At 38.1% G+C, this 18,595-nt stretch overlaps 1 protein-coding gene across 4 annotated transcripts in view; it reads left to right on the top strand.

Annotated features, from left to right (window-relative positions):
* Positions 1 to 18,595, top strand: part of SSH2 (slingshot protein phosphatase 2) — a 298,822-nt gene that overhangs the window by 122,700 nt on the left and 157,527 nt on the right. For all 4 annotated transcript variants that reach the window (XM_036269085.1, XM_036269088.1, XM_036269089.1 and 1 more), the window contains one exon: positions 11,334 to 11,377. In XM_036269085.1, the coding sequence (XP_036124978.1) occupies positions 11,334 to 11,377 (44 nt within the window). The remainder of the gene's footprint in view (positions 1 to 11,333; positions 11,378 to 18,595) is intronic.

Genomic DNA, 18,595 nt, shown 5'->3' with positions numbered 1-18,595 from the left:
TGGGTACCCAGTGGGTGGCATTTGGCCTTGGTGTACCCTGACACCTTTGCTGAGTGGCCTTGGTACCAGTATTATCACTGAGTTGAATCTGTATTAACCAGGTGAACACTACTCACCACTGCAAGGTGACTCACTGAGAATTTACCTCACAAAACTTGCATGCTGCCAGAAGCTCTTTCAATGAGTGAGCCCAACAAGCAGTTGGCAAGCAGAGGTGGATCTCAGGTGCCTTGAGCCTTTTTCTGACCTCCTCCCAGCATGTTGCTAATGGAAGCTAGCCTTGGTGTGCAGCTTGGCCCCTCCTACACACACCCAGGCCCAGCAGAGGCAGCCACAAACTATGGATCACTTTGTAGCTCCAAATAGTCTAGGGTGGTCATAGAAGTGCCTGACATTGACCTGCACTGGAGTCCCTTGTAAGAGGCTCCAAAATCAACATTCCCAAAGCTAGAATTCAGAGCACGACCCAGTTAGATCCACAAGTGGCACACCCAAAGGGAGATTTCTGCAGGCACCAGACCCTGCTGAGGCAAATTCCACTTCGTGGGGTTGATCCTTATATTTAGCCAGACCAAGGGTCAACCTTACCCACAGATGAGCCAATAGCATTCAGGACTCAACTACAACAGGAAGGTTCACATAACCCACACAAGGGGCATTCATGGAGCACTTAGTTCACATGATGAGGGAGACTGTGCCACTGAGCCCCACAAGACACCTATATAAAGCCACCATACCAAGACTGGAAGGCATAGCAGATCTACATAATACACAGAAACAGTTACAGAGAGGCAGCCAAAATGGGGGGGACAAAGAAATATACCCTATAGGAAAGAATAGGCGAAATCTCTAGAAAAAAGCCTAATTGATATGGAGGCGAGCAATCTTCCAAATGCAGAGTTTAAAAAATGGTTATAAAGATGTTCAAGGAACTTCAGGGAAGAATGAATGAACTCAGTGAGAACTTAAACAAAGAGACAGTAAACATAAAAATGAACATAGAAACCATAAAGAAAAATCAGTCATAAATTAAGAATACAATATCTGAAATGAAGAGTCTATTAGAAGGAATTCACAACAGGTTAAGTGAAGCAGAAGATTGAATCAGTGATATGGAACACAAGGCAGCAGAAAACATCCAATCAGAGCAGCAAAAAGGAAAAAGAATTTTAAAAACGCGGATCATTTAAGGGATCTCTGGGACAACATCAAGTATAACAACATCCGTATCAGAAGAATATCAGAAGAACACAGAAGAGAAGAGATTGAGAACCTATTTGAGCCCTGGACGATTTTGCTCAGTGGTTAGAGCGTCAGCCTGCAGTCCAGAGAGACCTGGGTTCAGTTCCCGCTAAGGGCATGTACCTCGGTTGCAGTTTGTCCCCAGCCCTGGATGGGTCCTGCAGATGGCAACTACTTGATGTGTCCCTTTCACATCGATATCTCTCTCTTTTCCTCTCTCTCCCTCCCACTCTATCTGAACAAAAAATGGAAAATGTCCTCGGGTGAGGAACAAAAAAAGAGAGAGAGAGAGAACCTATTTGAAAAAATAATGACTGAAAACTTTTCTAACCTGGTGAATATAAAAGACACACAAGTCCAAGAAGTGCAGAGAGTCCCAAACAAGATGAACCCAAAGAGGCCCACACCAACACACATCATAATTAAAATGGCAAAAGTTAAAGACAAAGAGAATGTTAGAAGTAGCAAGAGAAAAGCAGTTAGTTACCTACAAGGGAGCTCCCATTAGACTGTCAGCTGATTTCTCAACAGAAACTTTGCAGGCCAGAAGGGATTGGCAAAATATATTGAAGGTAATAAAAAGCAAGGACCTGTAAAGCTATCACTTAGAATTGAAGGACAGATGAAGAGCTTCCCAGACAAGAAAAAAACCAAAGGAGTTCATCACCACCAAAACAGTATTACAAGAAATGTTAAAGGGTCTTCTGTAAGAAAAAGAAAAAATCTGAGTAATAAAATGAAAAAAACATATCTATGAACAAGTACTTTAAATTCAAATAGATTAAATGCTCCAATCAAAAAACATATGGAGACTGAATGGATAACAAAACAAGACCCTTACATATGCTGTCTATAAGAGACTCACTTCAAATGAAAAGACACACAGATTGAAAGTAAAGGAATGAAAAAAATGAATAGTTCATGCAACCCAGCCAGTATGGTTCAGTGGATTGAGCATTGTTCCATGGACTGAGAGGTCCTGACTGGATGCCCAGGTTGGGGGCTCAATCCCCAGTAGGGATGTGAAGGAGACAGCTGATCAATGTTTCTCTCTCATATTAGTGTTTCTATCTCTCTTTCCCTTCCTCTCTCTCTAAAAAACAAACAAACAATAAAAACATATTTTAAAAAACAGTTCATGCAAATGGAAATGTAAAAAAGCTGGGGTAGCAATATATGTCAGACAAAGTAGACTTTAAACAAAGGCTATAATAAGAGACAAGGGCATTACATAAATTATAAAGGGATCAATCCAACAAAAGGATAAAGCCCTTGTAAACATTTATGCACCCAGCATAAGAGCATATATAAACCAAATCTTGATAGACATAAAGGGGGAGATCAACAGCAATAAATCATAGTAGGGTATTTTAACACCCCACTGACATCAAATGGATAGATCTTTCAAACAGAAAATCACCAAGGAAACAGTGATCTTAAATAACACACTAGAGTAGATGGATTTAATTGATATCTTCAGAGCATTTTAATATACTCTTTTAAAGCAGCAGAATATACTTTTTTATTTTTAAATGCATGCGGAATATTCTCTAGGATACCACATGTTAGAACACAAAACAAGATTCAGTAAAATTAAGAAGACTGAAGTCATATCAAGCATCTTCACCAATCACAATGGTATGAAACTAGATAATAATTACAAGAAAAACTGAAAACATGCAAACACATGGAGGCTAAATAACGTGTTACTAAACAATGAAGGGGTTCACAATGAGAAAAAAGAAATCAAAAGATACCTTGAGATAAATGAATATGAAAAGACAGCATCCCAAAATCTATGGGACACAGCAAAAGCCGTCCTAAGAAGAAAATTCATAGCATTACAGGCCTATCTCAAGCAACAAGAAAAATCTCAAACAATCTAACCTTGTAACTAAAGGCCCTCGAAAAGAACAACTAATAAAGCCTAAATTGAGTAGAATGAAGGAAATAATGAAAATTAGAGTGAAAGTAGATAAAAGAGAGTCTTTAAAAAAATACAAAAGATCACCTGGCTGGTGTGGCTCAGTGGTTGAGCATCGACCCATGCACCAAGAGGTCACCAGTTCAATTCCTGGTCAGGGCATATGCCCAGGTTGTGGGCCAAGTCCCCAGTGTGGGGCATGCAGGAGGTTGCCAGTCGATGTTCTCTCTCATCATCAATAAAGAAAAAAAATTACAAAAGATCAATGAAACCAAGAGCTGAGTTTTGTTTTTTTTTTTGTAAAATAAACAAGATTGATAAATCTTTAACCAGATTCACAGAAAAAAAGATGACTCAAATAAATAAAATCAGAAATGGAAGAGAAGAAGCAACAACTGACACCAAAGATACAAAACAGATTATAAAAATAATTACAAACAACTACATGCCAATATATTGGACATTCTGGAAAAAATGGATAAATTTCTAGAAACATACAGTCTTCTAAAACTGAATCAAGAAGAAAAAGAGTCCTGGCCAGTTTGGCTCAGCAGTTAGAGCGTCAGCCTGCGGTCCGGAGAGACACGGGTTCGGTTCCCGCTAAGGGCACGTACCTCGGTTGCAGTTTGTCCCCGGCCCTGGTTGGTCGTGCGCGTGGCAGCCACTCGATGTGTCCCTTCACGTCGATGTTTCTCACTCTCTCTCCCTTCCTCTCCCTCCCACTCTATCTGTACAAAAAATGGAAAAATATCCTCGAGTGAGGATAAAAAAAAAAAAAGAAGAAGAAGAAAAAGAAATTTGAACAGACTGATTTGAATTAACAAAATTGATGGAATAATAAAAAAAACTTCCAACAAACAAAAGTCCTGGACTAGATGGCTTCACACAGGTGAATTTTACCAAACATTTAAAGAAGGACTAACACCTATCCTCTGACTACCTCACACACACTCAAAAAATAAATTCAAGAGGAAAGAAAACTCCCAAGTTTATTTTACGCGGCCAGCATTATCCTAATTCCAAAACCAGAAGAAGACACTAAAGTGAAAATAATTATAGGCCAATATTCCTAATGAACATAGATACAAAAATCCTCAACAAATTATAAGCAAATCGAATCCAGCTATACATTAAAAAGATCATATGCCATGATCAAGTGGCATTTGTTCCTAGGATGCAAATGTGGTACAATATCCACAAATCAATTAATATAATATACCACATAAACAAAATGAAGAATGAAAATAATATCATACTAATAGATGCAGAAAAAGTGTTTGATAAAATCCATCACTCATTTATACTAAAAACTCTCAGCAAAGTGGGAATAGAGGTAATATATCTCAACATAATAAAGGCCAAATATGACAAACCCACAGCTGACCTCATACTCAATGGGGAAAAAAATAAAAGTCCTTCCCTTAAGATCAGAAACAAGAGAGGGATGTCCATTTTCACCACTCTTATTCAACATAGTACTGGAAGTCCTAGCCACAGCAATAAGACAAGAAGAAATAAAAGGTATCCAAATTGGAAAGGAAGAAGTGAAACTGTCATTATTTGCAGATGATATGATACTGTATATAGAGAGCCCAAAAGATCCACCAACAAACTACTAGAACTAATAAATGAATTCAGTAAAGTAGTAGGATACAAAATAAATATTCAGAAATCAGTTGCATTTTTATACACCAATAATGAACTGTCAAAAAGGAAAACTAAGAAAACAATCCCATTTATGGTTGCCTCAAAAAAAAATACCTAGGAATAAATTTAACCAAGGAGATAAAAGATCTGAACTCAGAAAATTATAAGATACTGAAGAAATTGAAGAAGATACCATGCTCATGGATTGGAAGAATTAACATCATTAATATGTCCATATAACCTAAAGCAATCTGCAGATTCAACACAATTCCTATCAAAATACCAATGGTGTATTTCACAGAACTAGAATAAATAATTCAAAAATTTAAATGGAACCACAAAAGACCCTGAAGAGCCACAGCAATCTTGAGAAAGAACAAAGTTGGAGGTATCATGCTACCTGATATCAAACTATACTACAAGGCCATAGTAACCAAAGCAGCATGGCACTAGCAGAGAAACAGATATAGATCAATGGAACAACATAGAGAGTCCAGAAATAAACCCACGTTAATATGGGTCAATTAATATATGACAAAGGAGGCAAGAACATACAATGGGGTAAAGACAGTCTATTCAATAAATGGTGTTGGGAAAATTGGACATATATATGCAAAAACTGAAACTAGATGGTCTTCTTACACCATATACAAGATTCAACTAGAAATAGATTAAAGACTCAAATGTAAGACTTGAAACCATAAAACTCCTAGAAGAAAACATAGGCAATAAAACCTTAGACATTTCTCTTAGCAGTATTTTTTCTTATATATCTCCTCGGGCAAGGGAAACAAACGGAAAAATAAATGGGACTACATTAAACTAAAAAGTTTTTTACAGCAAAGGGAACAACAAAACAAAAGACAACCTACTGAATTGAAGAAGATATTTACCAATGATACATTCAGTAAGAGATTAATATCCAAAATTGATAAAGACATACAATTCAACACCAAGCAAACAATACAATTTTTAAAATGGGCAGACATCTCTCTCTCTCTCCCCCCATCTCCTCTTTCCCCCACCCCCTTCCCCCTGGCACATTTTTCTTGCCTCTCTCTCCTAAGCTCCAAAGGCCCTCCTTTTGACTCTGTAACATGTTTCCTGAGCCTATTTCTTTCAAGGCTCACTTTTACCTCTGGGGGAAAAAATGGGCAGAGTACGTGAATAGACACATTGCCAAAGAAGAAATACAGGTGACCAATAGACATGAAAAGATGCTCAATGTCACTAATCATCAGGGAAATGCAAATTTAAGCCAAAATGAGATATCACCTCATACCTGTCAGAATGGCTATCCTCAGTAAATCAACAAACAACAAGTGTTAGCGAGGATATGGAGTAAAGGGAACCCTCGTGCACTGTTGGTGGGAATGCAAATTGGTTCAGCCACTATGAAAAACAGTATGGAGGTTCCTCAAAAAATTAAAAACGGAACTGCCTCATGACCTAGTGATTCCACTTCTTGGTATATATCTGAAGAAACCTGAAACATTAATTTGAAAGAATATATGCACCCCTACGTTCATTGCAGTGTTATTTACAATAGCCAAGATATGGAAGCAGCTCAAGTGCTCATTAATACACGAGTGGATAAAAAAGTGGTGGTACATTTATACAATGGAATGATACTTAGCTATAAAAAAAAGAAGGAAATCTGCCCTGGCTGGTTTAGCTCAGCAGTTGGAGCATCTGCTTGCGGACCAGAGAGTCCTGGGTTTGGTTCCCACTAGGGGCACATACCAAAAAAAAAAAAAAAGATGTTGCTATAGGTGGAGGTGATACTCAAAATCTTGAGAAACTAGTATAGCATAGTTATCAATCAATCAGAATAGGCAGAAGCAAGACCTGGAAGTCCTCTGCTGTGCCAGGCATTAACCTGTTGGTTGTTGGATCATGAAACATTCAGTGGGGCTCTAGGCAGCCACTATTTACCATCTGGTATAATGTTGTAATGTGTCAACGAGATAACCAGAGACGCACATTCGAATTGTAAAGTAGAACTTCATTACACAGGCAGGCTGGGGGGATACAGCTTCCCCAGATCCTCAGCCTCGATTTTCTTTTTTCTTTTTCTTTTTCTTTTTCTTTTTTTTTTTTATCCTCATCCAAGGACATTTTTTCATTTTTTGTTCAGATAGAGTGGGAGGGAGGGAGAGGAGAAAGAGGAAGAGAGAGAGAGAGAAAGAGAGAGAGAGAGAGAGAGAAACATCAACGTGAAAGGGACACATCGAGTGGCTGCCACCCGCACGACCAACCAGGGCCGGGGACAAACTGCAACCGAGGTACACGCCCTTAGTGGGAACTGAACCTGGGTCTCTCTGGACCGCAGGCCGACACTCTAACCACGGAGCCAGACTGGCCAGGGCAGCCCCGATTCTTCTTGCTTGTTAGATTTTAAAGACAGGAGCCCCATCCCCTTATAGCCCCCCCCCTCCCCTCAGGACTGGTACAATAGTGGGCATGACAGCAATTACAGAAGTCAAAATTAGCATTATTCACTGGGCTCATGATTTGCAGTTTCCCATACTCGAAAACCTGCAAATACCTCCCAACATGTGGGGCAACTATAACCTTAGGCAAAATTCCTTTACTTCTAGGGTTAATTAACCTATTATTGGAAAAATGTCAAGGAAGGTCCATTGATGATAAAAATGGAGTCATTTAGTCACCTTAGCCAAGAGGCCTACATAAGAAATGAATCTAGTTGCCTTAGCCTCAGGGCCCAGGTCAATATAAGTATTTCAATTTAAGCAAATAGTACAGTTATATTATATTACTGTGTCCTGGCTGAGCATAAGGCCATATGTCCATATTGAGGGCTCAGGCTGCAATGTAGGAAATAGACAAAGTATGGGGTTTTCAGAGAGTGGGATATGAATTTCACTTGAGCAGAAAGAAACAGATCCAGACAAGGAGATAACTCAAACACAAGGCCTCATTATCAGACCTCTATTAGTGCACCTGGAGTATTCCTTTAATCCAAGAGGAGCAGCTTGTTTTGGCAGAGTTATGTTCTACCTCACCACACAGAATCCTGACTCTGCTGCTTACTCTTAGGTTACTATGAGCAGATTATCTCACTTCCATGAGGTAGTCTCTTCAGCTGAAAAAATAAGAAATAAGTCTAATCATACGTGTGCCCCATTCATCCCAGGGTGATTCCAATGAGATAACAGTCACGAAAAGACTTTCAAGTATGAAGAACCAGAGAATGACACAGAGGCAGTCTTATTATGATGGATACCGCTCTCTACCCCATATTTAAGCACTCGTCTTAATTGACAAACCAAGGATATGACCAATAATTTAATGGATACATGATATATTGAAATTAACTTAAGGTTTATTCTTAATTTTGCCACTTTCTGGTTATGATATCTTGGACAATATTTATTATTTCATCTAGCCCTGGCCAGTGTGGCTCAGTTGGTTGGAGCATCATCCTATACGTAGAAAGTTTGCAGGTTTGATTCCCAGTTGGGGCATATATCTAGGTTTTGGGTTTGATCCTGTCAGGGTGCATATGGGAGGCAACCTATTGATGTTTCTCACATCAGTGTTTCTCTCTCTCGCTCGCTCTTCCTTCCACTCTCTCTAAAATCAATAAAAATATATCCTCAGGTGAGGAATACAAAAATAATAATTATTATTATACTTTTTAAATAAAGACTATTTAACAGTGGGACTCTGGAATATTTTTAAAAAACCAACCAACATGTATTTAATCATTTAATTAGTTCTTCTTACCGATCAGAAATTATTTTGTTCACTATGAAGAAACTAAGCTATCTCTACAGTTTCTCCTGATAATTTCTAATGTTTTGAGCAGGTCAACTATTTGGCATTTTTACTAACAGTGTGTGATGTTACTTGACAAAGTAGGTGGTTATATCTGGTGTATGAACTCATTAGAATAGAATGGTAAACAGTCTCTCTTTAGTCACCATTTATTTAAATGCCACTATTCAAAATAACTATCTTACCTGATAATTACTCTTATTGAATAAGCAATGTTGTATCTGCATTTTTGGCAGTGAGTTCTATTGAAATAAACATAATTGAACATTTTTTTCATTTTTTTAAAATGCATTTTACCTTAAGATCCATAATGCCTTAATATACTGAGTTTTTGGTTTTTTGTTTTTCTAAGTGTAAGATGAAGAGGAAGCAGATTATTCATTGGCCTAACTATTGTAACATTAATATAAAAAAGAAAGAAAAATGTCATTTGGGAATCTTATGTTAGAAACACTTCTCTGACTTGCTTCCCCCAACCCACTCAGGTACCAAAGGAATTTTCTGTTCTTTTGGCACTGTACAAGTCATAGAAGAAAGATGAAAAGTATGTTATTTTATTATAAGTCATGAAAAGAGATATGCCTCCTTCTTTAGTTCCCTCCCTATCTACTGTCTTGGGATGTAAGTATCAAAGTCAGATTCTTAGTTTAGAGGCAGTTGGTAATAGCAGAAATACAGACTTGAGTTCAAATCCTGCTATACCCAAAATTGTCTTTGTGACCTTGAGCAAGTCCCATAGGGTTTTGGTGCACATTAAATGATAACATATAAAGTTATTTGGCCCATAATGATGCTTAATAAATGTTATTCACCTTTGTAGATGTAACTGGTTTTGGCTATTTGTGTGCTCTAAGGAAGTATCAAGGGTGTTTTTGCTTTTTACTTTTCTATATACTCACATCACAATTCTCATTAGTACAAAAATTCACCAAAGAGCTGTAAATGATTTGAATTACCCCTCTTTTGATCTGCTTATTTTTTAAATATCACTTTTTTGGTCTCTTCATTTAGATATGAGGGGAATGGTATGAAGCTAGTTAATGACCCATAAACATGTTATAGGATGCCCAACCTTATTAGTAATCAGGGCAAAGCAACTTAAGACCATAATGAGATTAACATATTGGCAAAAATGGAAACATCTGATGATTCCAAGTGTTTGCTAGGGTTTATATTAATTTACACTCTCACTCCTTCATGGTGGGAATATAAATCAGCAGTCACTTTGGAAAATAATTTGGTACTACATTGTAAATTTGAACCTTCGTTGACTCTTCGACCTTCTAATTCCACTCCTAGGTATATGTCCTGTTGACATTCTTGTGCATGTATACCAAAGGATATGTACAAGAATGTGTATAACAGCATGGCTGATGTCACCAGAAATTGGAAACAATCCTATCTATCTATGTAGAAGGGATAAACTTTGATATAGTCATGTAATACAATCTTTTACCCTAGTAAAAATTAGTGAACTAGAGCTATATGTAATAAGTGGATGAATCTTGTTAGTATAATATTTAGTTTTTAAAAAGTATATTGGGAAGACTACATACAGTATAATGCAATTAAAGCCCCAAAACAATCTAAGTTAAATAATACGTGGTTTAAGAATATAGATATATATGCTTTTTTAATGGAATAAGAAATATTATAAAGAGGTAGAACCAATAAGTAAATTTAAATGATATTCTAAAAAAGATTCAGTCCTGGCCAGTGTGGCTCTTTTGGTAGAACATCATCCCATGCACCAAGAGTTTGCCTTCACTTTTCTTTCTTTTTCTTCATGTCAGTATTCTTGTCTCCATGAAGATCTGTATAATATCTTGACATATAATAATTCCTAACCTAGGCTAAGTATAGGTAAATTATATGCTTTTCAATGTGTTAGAAGGCAGTATTTTATCAGTTTTAAGTCTAGCTTCACCATATGAGTTTCCTTGGACAACTTATTTCTTTCCTCTTTATGAATTTCAGTTTCTTTATTTGTAAAATATTCATACTTCATTGAGTCTAAATTGCCATAAGTTATAACACCTTCAATTATTTTATGTGCCATTAAGAAAAAATAAATATTGCAATTAAACTATGATCAGTGATTTTTTTATCACATTGATTTATCCTAAGTTATGTATGTTAGAATCAGTGAAAAATATGGACTATCAACATTCTGAGTTTTTAAGGAATAAGTAGGACAAAGTGTTGAGCAAGGTATCTGACACATTATAAGTACTCCATAAGTAGTAGCCATTATGTTAATGGAATGGTGATTTGATCATGAGTACTTTGTGAAAGAGGTGCTCATTGTTTAGATTGTTCTTTGGTGATCAGAATCATTACTAGGTCATCTTGATGAGATTTGCTGGTGGAAGTCAGAATGCCCACTCATTTTGAATTTCGAAGTAGTATAACAATAATATAACAATATATGTATAATCATATAACATCTTCAGCTGGTTTTTGGAGGTAATTCTTTAATTATTAAGCACTTGGTTATCATTGAAATTTGTAGACTATTGTTGAAGTTTCCTCTGGGAATAACTTCTATTAATATATATCAACCTCCTGGGTTAAAGTCACTTTTTATAGAGAATTTAGTTGAAGTGCACAGCATGAATAAGGTATTCCTACATGTAAAGTTTAGTAAAAATTGCATTGTTGATATTGTGATATGAGACTTTAATTGTAAATTATTTTTCTTGTTTTCCTGTCTATTCAGGAGGCAGACAGTGGGGAGGAGGAATGTCGGTCACAGCCCAGGAGGTATGTTTGTTCATTATATCTTATAGCATTTATTTTTGTTATTATTGTTTTTCTATTACAGTTTATGTTTAATATTATTCTGTGTTAGTTTCAGATATACAGCATAGTGGTTAGATAATCATGTACTTTACAGAGTGATCCCCCGGTATTTCAAGTACCCACCTGGCCCCATACATAGTTATCATAATATTGACTATATTCCCTATGCTGTAATTTACATCTCTGTGACTGTTCTATAATTACCAATTTGTACATCTTCATCTCTTCACCTTTTTACCCAGCCTTCCAGCCCCATCTCCCCTCTGTCAACTATCCATCTGTTCTCTGTATCTGTTTTCTATTTTGTTTATTTTGCTCTTTAGATTCCACATATAAGTGAAATCATATGGTATTTGTCTCTGCCTGATTTATTTCACATCTATGGCCATACCCTGTGGCATTTCTATAATTAATGTTTTTTCTCTAATTTTTCTTCAGTCTTTTCATATTACCTTATCCTGGTTTTCCAAAATGCTTATTTGGTCTCTTAAAATAGGATTGCTTTAAGAATTCATTTACTGACTCAGATTTAAAATTGTAGATTATGTTATGTTGTACACCTAAAACTAATATAATTTTGTATGTGGATTATGCCTAAATAAATAAATAAAATGGTAGATTGCTTTTTTAAAAAATGCAGAAAGGCCAGTATTAGCCCAGTTTTGACCCAAGTCTCCAGAACTATCTTGGGTAATAAAAAAGCAAACTTTGCACTGGCCAATTTGGCTTAGCAGTTAGAGCGTCAGCCCATGGACCAGAGAGTCCTAGGTTCGTGTCCGCTAAGGGCATGTACCTTGGTTGCAGTTTGTCCCCAGCCCTGGTTGGGGTTGTGTGGGTGGCAACCAGTTGATGTGTCTCTCTCACATAGATGTTCTCTCTCTCTCTCTCTTCCTCCCTCCCGCTCTATCTGACGATAAATGCAAAAATGTCCTCAGGTGAGGATTTAAAAAATAATAATAAAAATAAAAAAGCAAACTTTCCTTACCTTTTAGGAAAATATCAACTGAAGAACATTTCAGCCTTCAGCTTTGTACCTCTGTCATTCATTTTAATAGATGTTGCAGTTCCTACGACTGGTTAATATTTCACTTCCTAAATTAAATACAAAGGATATACTGAGTAATGTACCCAGTTCTTTCAAATACAATGACCCTTTTTTTTCCTCTTTCTCATGGAATAGTGGGCATCTTGTTATAAGAGTACCAGTACCTGCTGCCATTGAAAGAAAAAAAATTATGAGACATCCAGGAAGTATATAATAACATTTCTGTTGCCTCCTTTAAGTGGTTTTATTAAATTGACCACAAGAAAGAGTTCTGATAAATTCTAGATGGTCATTTAAATGTAACCAAACTTGCCCTGGCCGGTTTGGTTCAGTGGTTAGAGCGTCGGCCTGTGGTCCAGAGAGACCCGGGTTAGGTTCCCGCTAAGGGCACAAACCGCAGTTGCAGTTTGTCCCTGGCCCTGGTTGGTCGTTGGTCGTGCGGGTGGCAGCCATTCAATGTGTCCCTTTCACATCGATGTTTCTCTCTCTCTCTCTCTCCCTCCCACTCTATCTGAACAAAAAATGGAAAAATGTCCTCAGGTGAGGATTAAAAAAAAAAAGAACTCTTATAACTCAACAACAAAAGACACAAACAACCTATCTTAGTCAGCTTGGGCACTTACAACAAAATACTGTAGATCAAGTGGCTTATCAGGCATTTATTTCTCACCGTTCTGGAGGCTGGGAAGTCCAAAATCATTGTGCTGGCAGGTTTGGTTCCTGGTGAGAGCCCTCTTCCTGGTTTGCAGAGCTGCCTTCTTGCTGTGTCCACACATGGCTACAAGAGGGTGCTCTCTGGTCTCTTCCTCTTTTTGTGTGACCACTAACCGTATTATGGGGGCCCTACCTTCATGACATCATTTAACCTTAATTATCTTTCAGAGGCTCCCATCTCTAAATACCATCACATTGTGGGTTAGGGCTTCAATATATGGAATTGGGGGGACATAAACATTCAGTCCATAACATTGTACCCCTGCCTCCCAAAATATATGTCCTTCTCACATACCAATTATATTAATTTCATCCCAACAGCCCCAAAAGTCTGAACTCATTCTAGCATCATTCTAAATTTCAAAGTCCAGAGTCTTATCTAAATCAGATATGGATGAGAACTTCCGGTCAAGATGGCAGCGAAGGTAAACGTGGTATCACGTCCTCCCACAACCACATCAAAGTTACAACTGAACTACAGAACAACCATTATTCAAAACCGCCTGAAATCAAGCTGAATGGAAGTCCTACAACTATGGAATTAAAGAAGCAGCCACATCGAGACTGGTAGGAGGGGTGGAGGCAGATGGGCTGCTGGTCCCACACCCACGTGTGGTGCATAAAAATCAGCAGGACACCTTGGCTGGGAAGGTCCTCTCTGAGGACTGAGGAGTCCCCATCCCACACCAGGCGCCCCGCTCAGGGTTCCAGTGCCAGGAGGAGAAGTTCCCATAACTTCTGGCTGGAAAAAACAGAAGAAAAAGCTAAAGGAGTTCATCACCACAAAACCATTATTATATGAAATGATGAAGGGTCTTTTTGAAGAAAAAGATAAAATATATGAACAAACAAAATGGCAATGAATACATATCTATCGACAATGGAATGTACAAACAAAATGAACAGGCAGAACAGAAACATTCTCATAGATACAGAGAACATTTTGTTGGTTGCCAGATGGGAGGGGTGTTGGGGGAATGGGTGAAAAAGGTGAAGGGATTAAGTACAAATTGGTTGCTAGAATGACAAACCTCAAAGAGTAGGGGGTTGGGGGTGGGAAGAAATAAAACAAAGAATTTATATGCATATATGCATAACCAATGAACACAGACAACAGTGTGGGGAAAAGCAGGAGGTGGGCAGGAGTGGGGAGGAGAGGGTAAATGGAAAAATGAGGAACATCTGTAATACATTCAACAATAAAGATAAAAATGAAAAGAAAAATAAATAAATCAGATATGGGTGAGACTTAGGGCAGAATTCTTTTCCATCTAAGAACCTGTGAAACCAGGTAAATTATGCACTTCAAAATACAAAGGTAGGACAGCCATAAAATAGACATTACCATTCCAAAAGGGAGAAATAAGAAAGAAAGAAGTGACAGGCCCCAAGTAAGAACAAATTTGTATGAGGCAAATTTCATTAGATTTTAAGAATAATCCTCTTTGGTTTGGTACTTTGCCTTTTGGACCCAAAGGGGCAGTGGTTTTTTTTTTTTTTTTTTCAAGAATCACCAGGTGGTGATATCATCCCCACGGGGCAGCCCTGCATCTTTGGCTCCCTTGGAGTGCTACTCATGTTGTGTTCTACAAGAGATGACGTACATGGCATTCTGCTGGGCAATGGGACTGCCCTTTGAAACCAAGGTAGAGGCAGCTTGGCCCTTCGCCCTTAAACTCCAGCCCTGTGGTGGGAGTAGCAGCCCTGATGATTTCTGAAAGTGCCTTTGGGGTCCTTCTTTCTTTTTTTGAAGAATAGTGCATGTTCATACTTCTTCATTTTGAATAATTTTCTTTACTTTAGTTTTAGCTGGCAATATTTCTGCTGGTATAATCCCAATCCTGGCTTCTGTTGGGATGGCCAATTGGTTCCATGGTTCACACCCACATTAATCTTACAAATGATTGGCCAGACACCCTTGGTATTCTCTTCTGAACATGCGCTCATTTTTTTTTGTGCATAAAAACAAGCTGAAAAGTTTTCAAATTTTGAAGTTCTGTTTTGCTTCACAACTCCTTCTTCAGTTCATTTCTCTCTTCTTGTATTTCACTATAAGGAATCAGAAGGAATTAGGCTGCTCCTTCAACACTTTGCTTAGAAATTTCATGAACTGGCCCTGGCTGGTTTGGCTCAGCGGTTAGAGTGTCGGCCTGCGGTCCCGAGAGACCCGGGTTCGGTTCCCGCTGGGGGCATGTACCTCGCTTGCAGTTTGTCCCCGGCCCTGGTTGGTCATGCGGGTGGCAGCCACTCGATGTGTCCCTTTCACATCGATGTTTCTCTCTCTCTCTCTCTCTCCCTCTCTCTCCCTCCCGCTCTACCTAAACAAAAAATGTCCTCGGGTGAGGATAAAAAAAAAAAAAAAAGAAATTTCATGAACTGGATATTCAATTTTATCACTCACAAACTATACTTTCCACAACACATTAGAACACAAACACAATTCAGCCAAGTTCTTTGCTGCATTATAACAAGTGTTGCCTTTCCTCTATGCCTAGTAAGTAACATGTTCCTCATTTCTATGAGACCTCATCAGAATGATCTTCAGTGCCCATATTTCTGCCAACATTCTATTCATGATTATTATGTCCTCTAAGAAGATGGAGGGCTTTTTCTCCAGCTCTCCTCTTTTTTTTCTGAGCTCTCTCTCACCAGAATTGCCTTTAACGCTCCCTTTATGGCAATCTCAGCTTTTTCTAGCACACACCTCAAAACTCTTCCAGCCTCTAGCCCATTATCCAGTTCCAGTGCTACTTCCACATTTTTATGTATTTATTATAGTAGCACCCTACTTTTCAGTACCAAAATCTGTATTAGTCAGGGTTTCCCAGAGAAACAGAATTAATAGGAAATATATAGATAGATAGATAGATAGATAGATAGATAGATAGATAGATAGATTTGTTTTAAGTCATTGGCTCACATATTATGGAACCTGAGAAATCTAACAATCTGCAGGCTGGAGGCCCAGGAGAGCTAATGGCAAAACTTTTAGTCTAAGTCTGAAGTCAGGAGAAGACCAGTGTCCTAGCTCAAACACAGGCAGGGTGAATTCTTCCTTACCTACCCACATTGGAGAGGCAATCTGTTTTACTCTACTGATTCAGATGTTGACCTTATCCAGAAATCCCCTCAGAGGCATAATTTTTAATCAAATATCTGAGCACCTTTAGACTCAGTTAAGTTGACATATAAAATTAACCATAACACAGCCTGAATTAAAAAATGGGCCAAGTGCCCTGGCCGGTTTGGCTCAGCGGTTAGAGCATCTGCCCTTTGACCTAAGGATTGTGGGTTTGATTCCCAGTCAAGGGCACGTACCTGGATTATAGATTTGATCCCTGGCTCCAGTCAGGGTCTTGTGGGAGGCAACCAGTCAATGTGTCTTTCTCATATCAGTGTTTCGCTCTCTTCCCCCACTCCACTCTTGTCTAAAAATCAATGGAAAGTGCTGACCGGTTTGGCTCAGCGGTTAGAGCATTGGTCCGTGGACCAAAGAGTCATGGGTTCAATTCCAGTCAATTCAATTCCACGTACCTTGGTTGCAGTTTGGTCCCCAGCCTTGGTCAGGGTTGTGCAGGACAGCAACCAATCGATGTCTCTCTCTCACATTGATGTTTCTTTCCCTCTTTCTCTTTCTCCCCCCCCCCCACCCCACTCTATCTGAAGATAAATGGGAAAATATTTTCACTGAGGATTAAAAACAAAAAGAATAAAATCTGAGAATTTTTTTTAATTAATTAATTTATTTTTGTTATGGATGTTTCTCCTATTCCCCCCACTGACTACCCCCTCCTGCCCCCTCCCCACCCTGTCCCCAGCTTTGTTGTCCATGTCCACTGTTCATTAGGAAGAATTTTTTTTTTAATTAGAAAAATGTCCTTGGGTGAGGATTAAAAATAAATTAATTACATGTAAAAATGTTTTTAAAAAATGAGCAAAGAACTCGAACAGACATTTCTTCAAAAAAGATAAACAATTGGCCAATAAGCACATGAAAAGATGTTCAACATCACTAGTCGTTGGGGAAATGCAAATCAACACCACAAGATACTACCTCACACTCATTAGGATGTCCACTACCCCACAAAAAAATAGTAAGTGCTGTTGAAAATGTGAAGAACTTAAATCCTTGTGCACTATTGATAGAAATATAAAATGCTATAGTATGGCAAGTCTTCAAAAAATTAAAAATAGAATTACCATATGATCCAGCAATTCCACTTCTGGGCATATACGCAAAAGAATTAAAGGTGGGGTCTTGAGAAATTTGTACACTCATGTTCATTGTGGCACTATTCACAACAGCCAAGTATCCATTAACAGATGAATGGATAAACAAAATGTGGCATGTGCTTACAATAGACTATTATTCAACCTTAAAAAGGAAGAAAATCCTAATAAGGACATCTATAATAGTGCCAACAATAAAAATAAAGGAAAAGATAAAAAAGAGAAGAAAATCCTGACACATGCTACGGCATGAAAAAACCCTGAGGACATTATGCTAAGTGAAATAAGCCAGTCACAAAAGGATACCTATTGTATGATTCTACTTACATGAGGTACCTACAGTAGTCAAATTCTCAGAGATGGAAAGTAGAATTTATTGCTAGGGATTGGGGGAGATGAGGGTGGGGTGTTATTGTTTAACAGGTACAGAATTTCAGTTTTGGAAGAGAAAAAAGTTCTAGATATGGATGGTGGTGATAGATGCACAAAAGTGCAAATGTATTTAATGCCACTGCACACTTAAAATTTTATGTTGTGTGTATTTTACTACAATTCAAAAACAAGCCCCTTTTGCCCTGGCCGGTTTGGTTCAGCAGTTAGAGAGTCGGCCTGCGGACCAGAGAGTCCCTGGTTCAGTTCCCACTAAGGGCAGGTACCTGGGTTGCAGTTTGTCCCTGGTCCGGTTGGGGTTATGTGTGTGGCAGCCAGTTGATGTGTCTCTCTCACATTGATCTCTTTCCCCCTCCTCCCTCCTGCTCCATCTGAAGATAAATGCAAAAATGTCCCTGGGTGAGGATAAAAAACAAAAACAAACAAGCCCCTTTTATGACAAAGTCATAAGATAGGCATAAAAATCTAACATAATTATAGAACTAAAAATCAAGTTATATATCATTACTTTTTTGGTGAAAAGATAAGTGGAGGAAATTCAATGCCAGTCTTTCTTTTGCATATTTATGAACACAGCTTTTCTTCTTTTTGTGTGATGACCCACTTTGCTGACTAGAGAATAGCCAAGAAGGTAATTATAAAATTAAACCATAAAATATGCCAATATTCAACCATTTTAACCTATAAACAGCTAATCACCCCAATAAATCCCATACTATTTAGCACCACACCTAGTTATCAGAATATTATTGCCTATATTGCCTATGCTGTACTTTATGTCCTCATGACTATTCTTTTTT

The sequence above is a fragment of the Molossus molossus genome, unplaced genomic scaffold, assembly GCF_014108415.1.
Source record: "Molossus molossus isolate mMolMol1 unplaced genomic scaffold, mMolMol1.p scaffold_m16_p_19, whole genome shotgun sequence".
Classification (NCBI taxonomy): Eukaryota; Metazoa; Chordata; class Mammalia; order Chiroptera; family Molossidae; genus Molossus; species Molossus molossus.
This window is presented reverse-complemented; position numbering and strand designations above follow the sequence as displayed.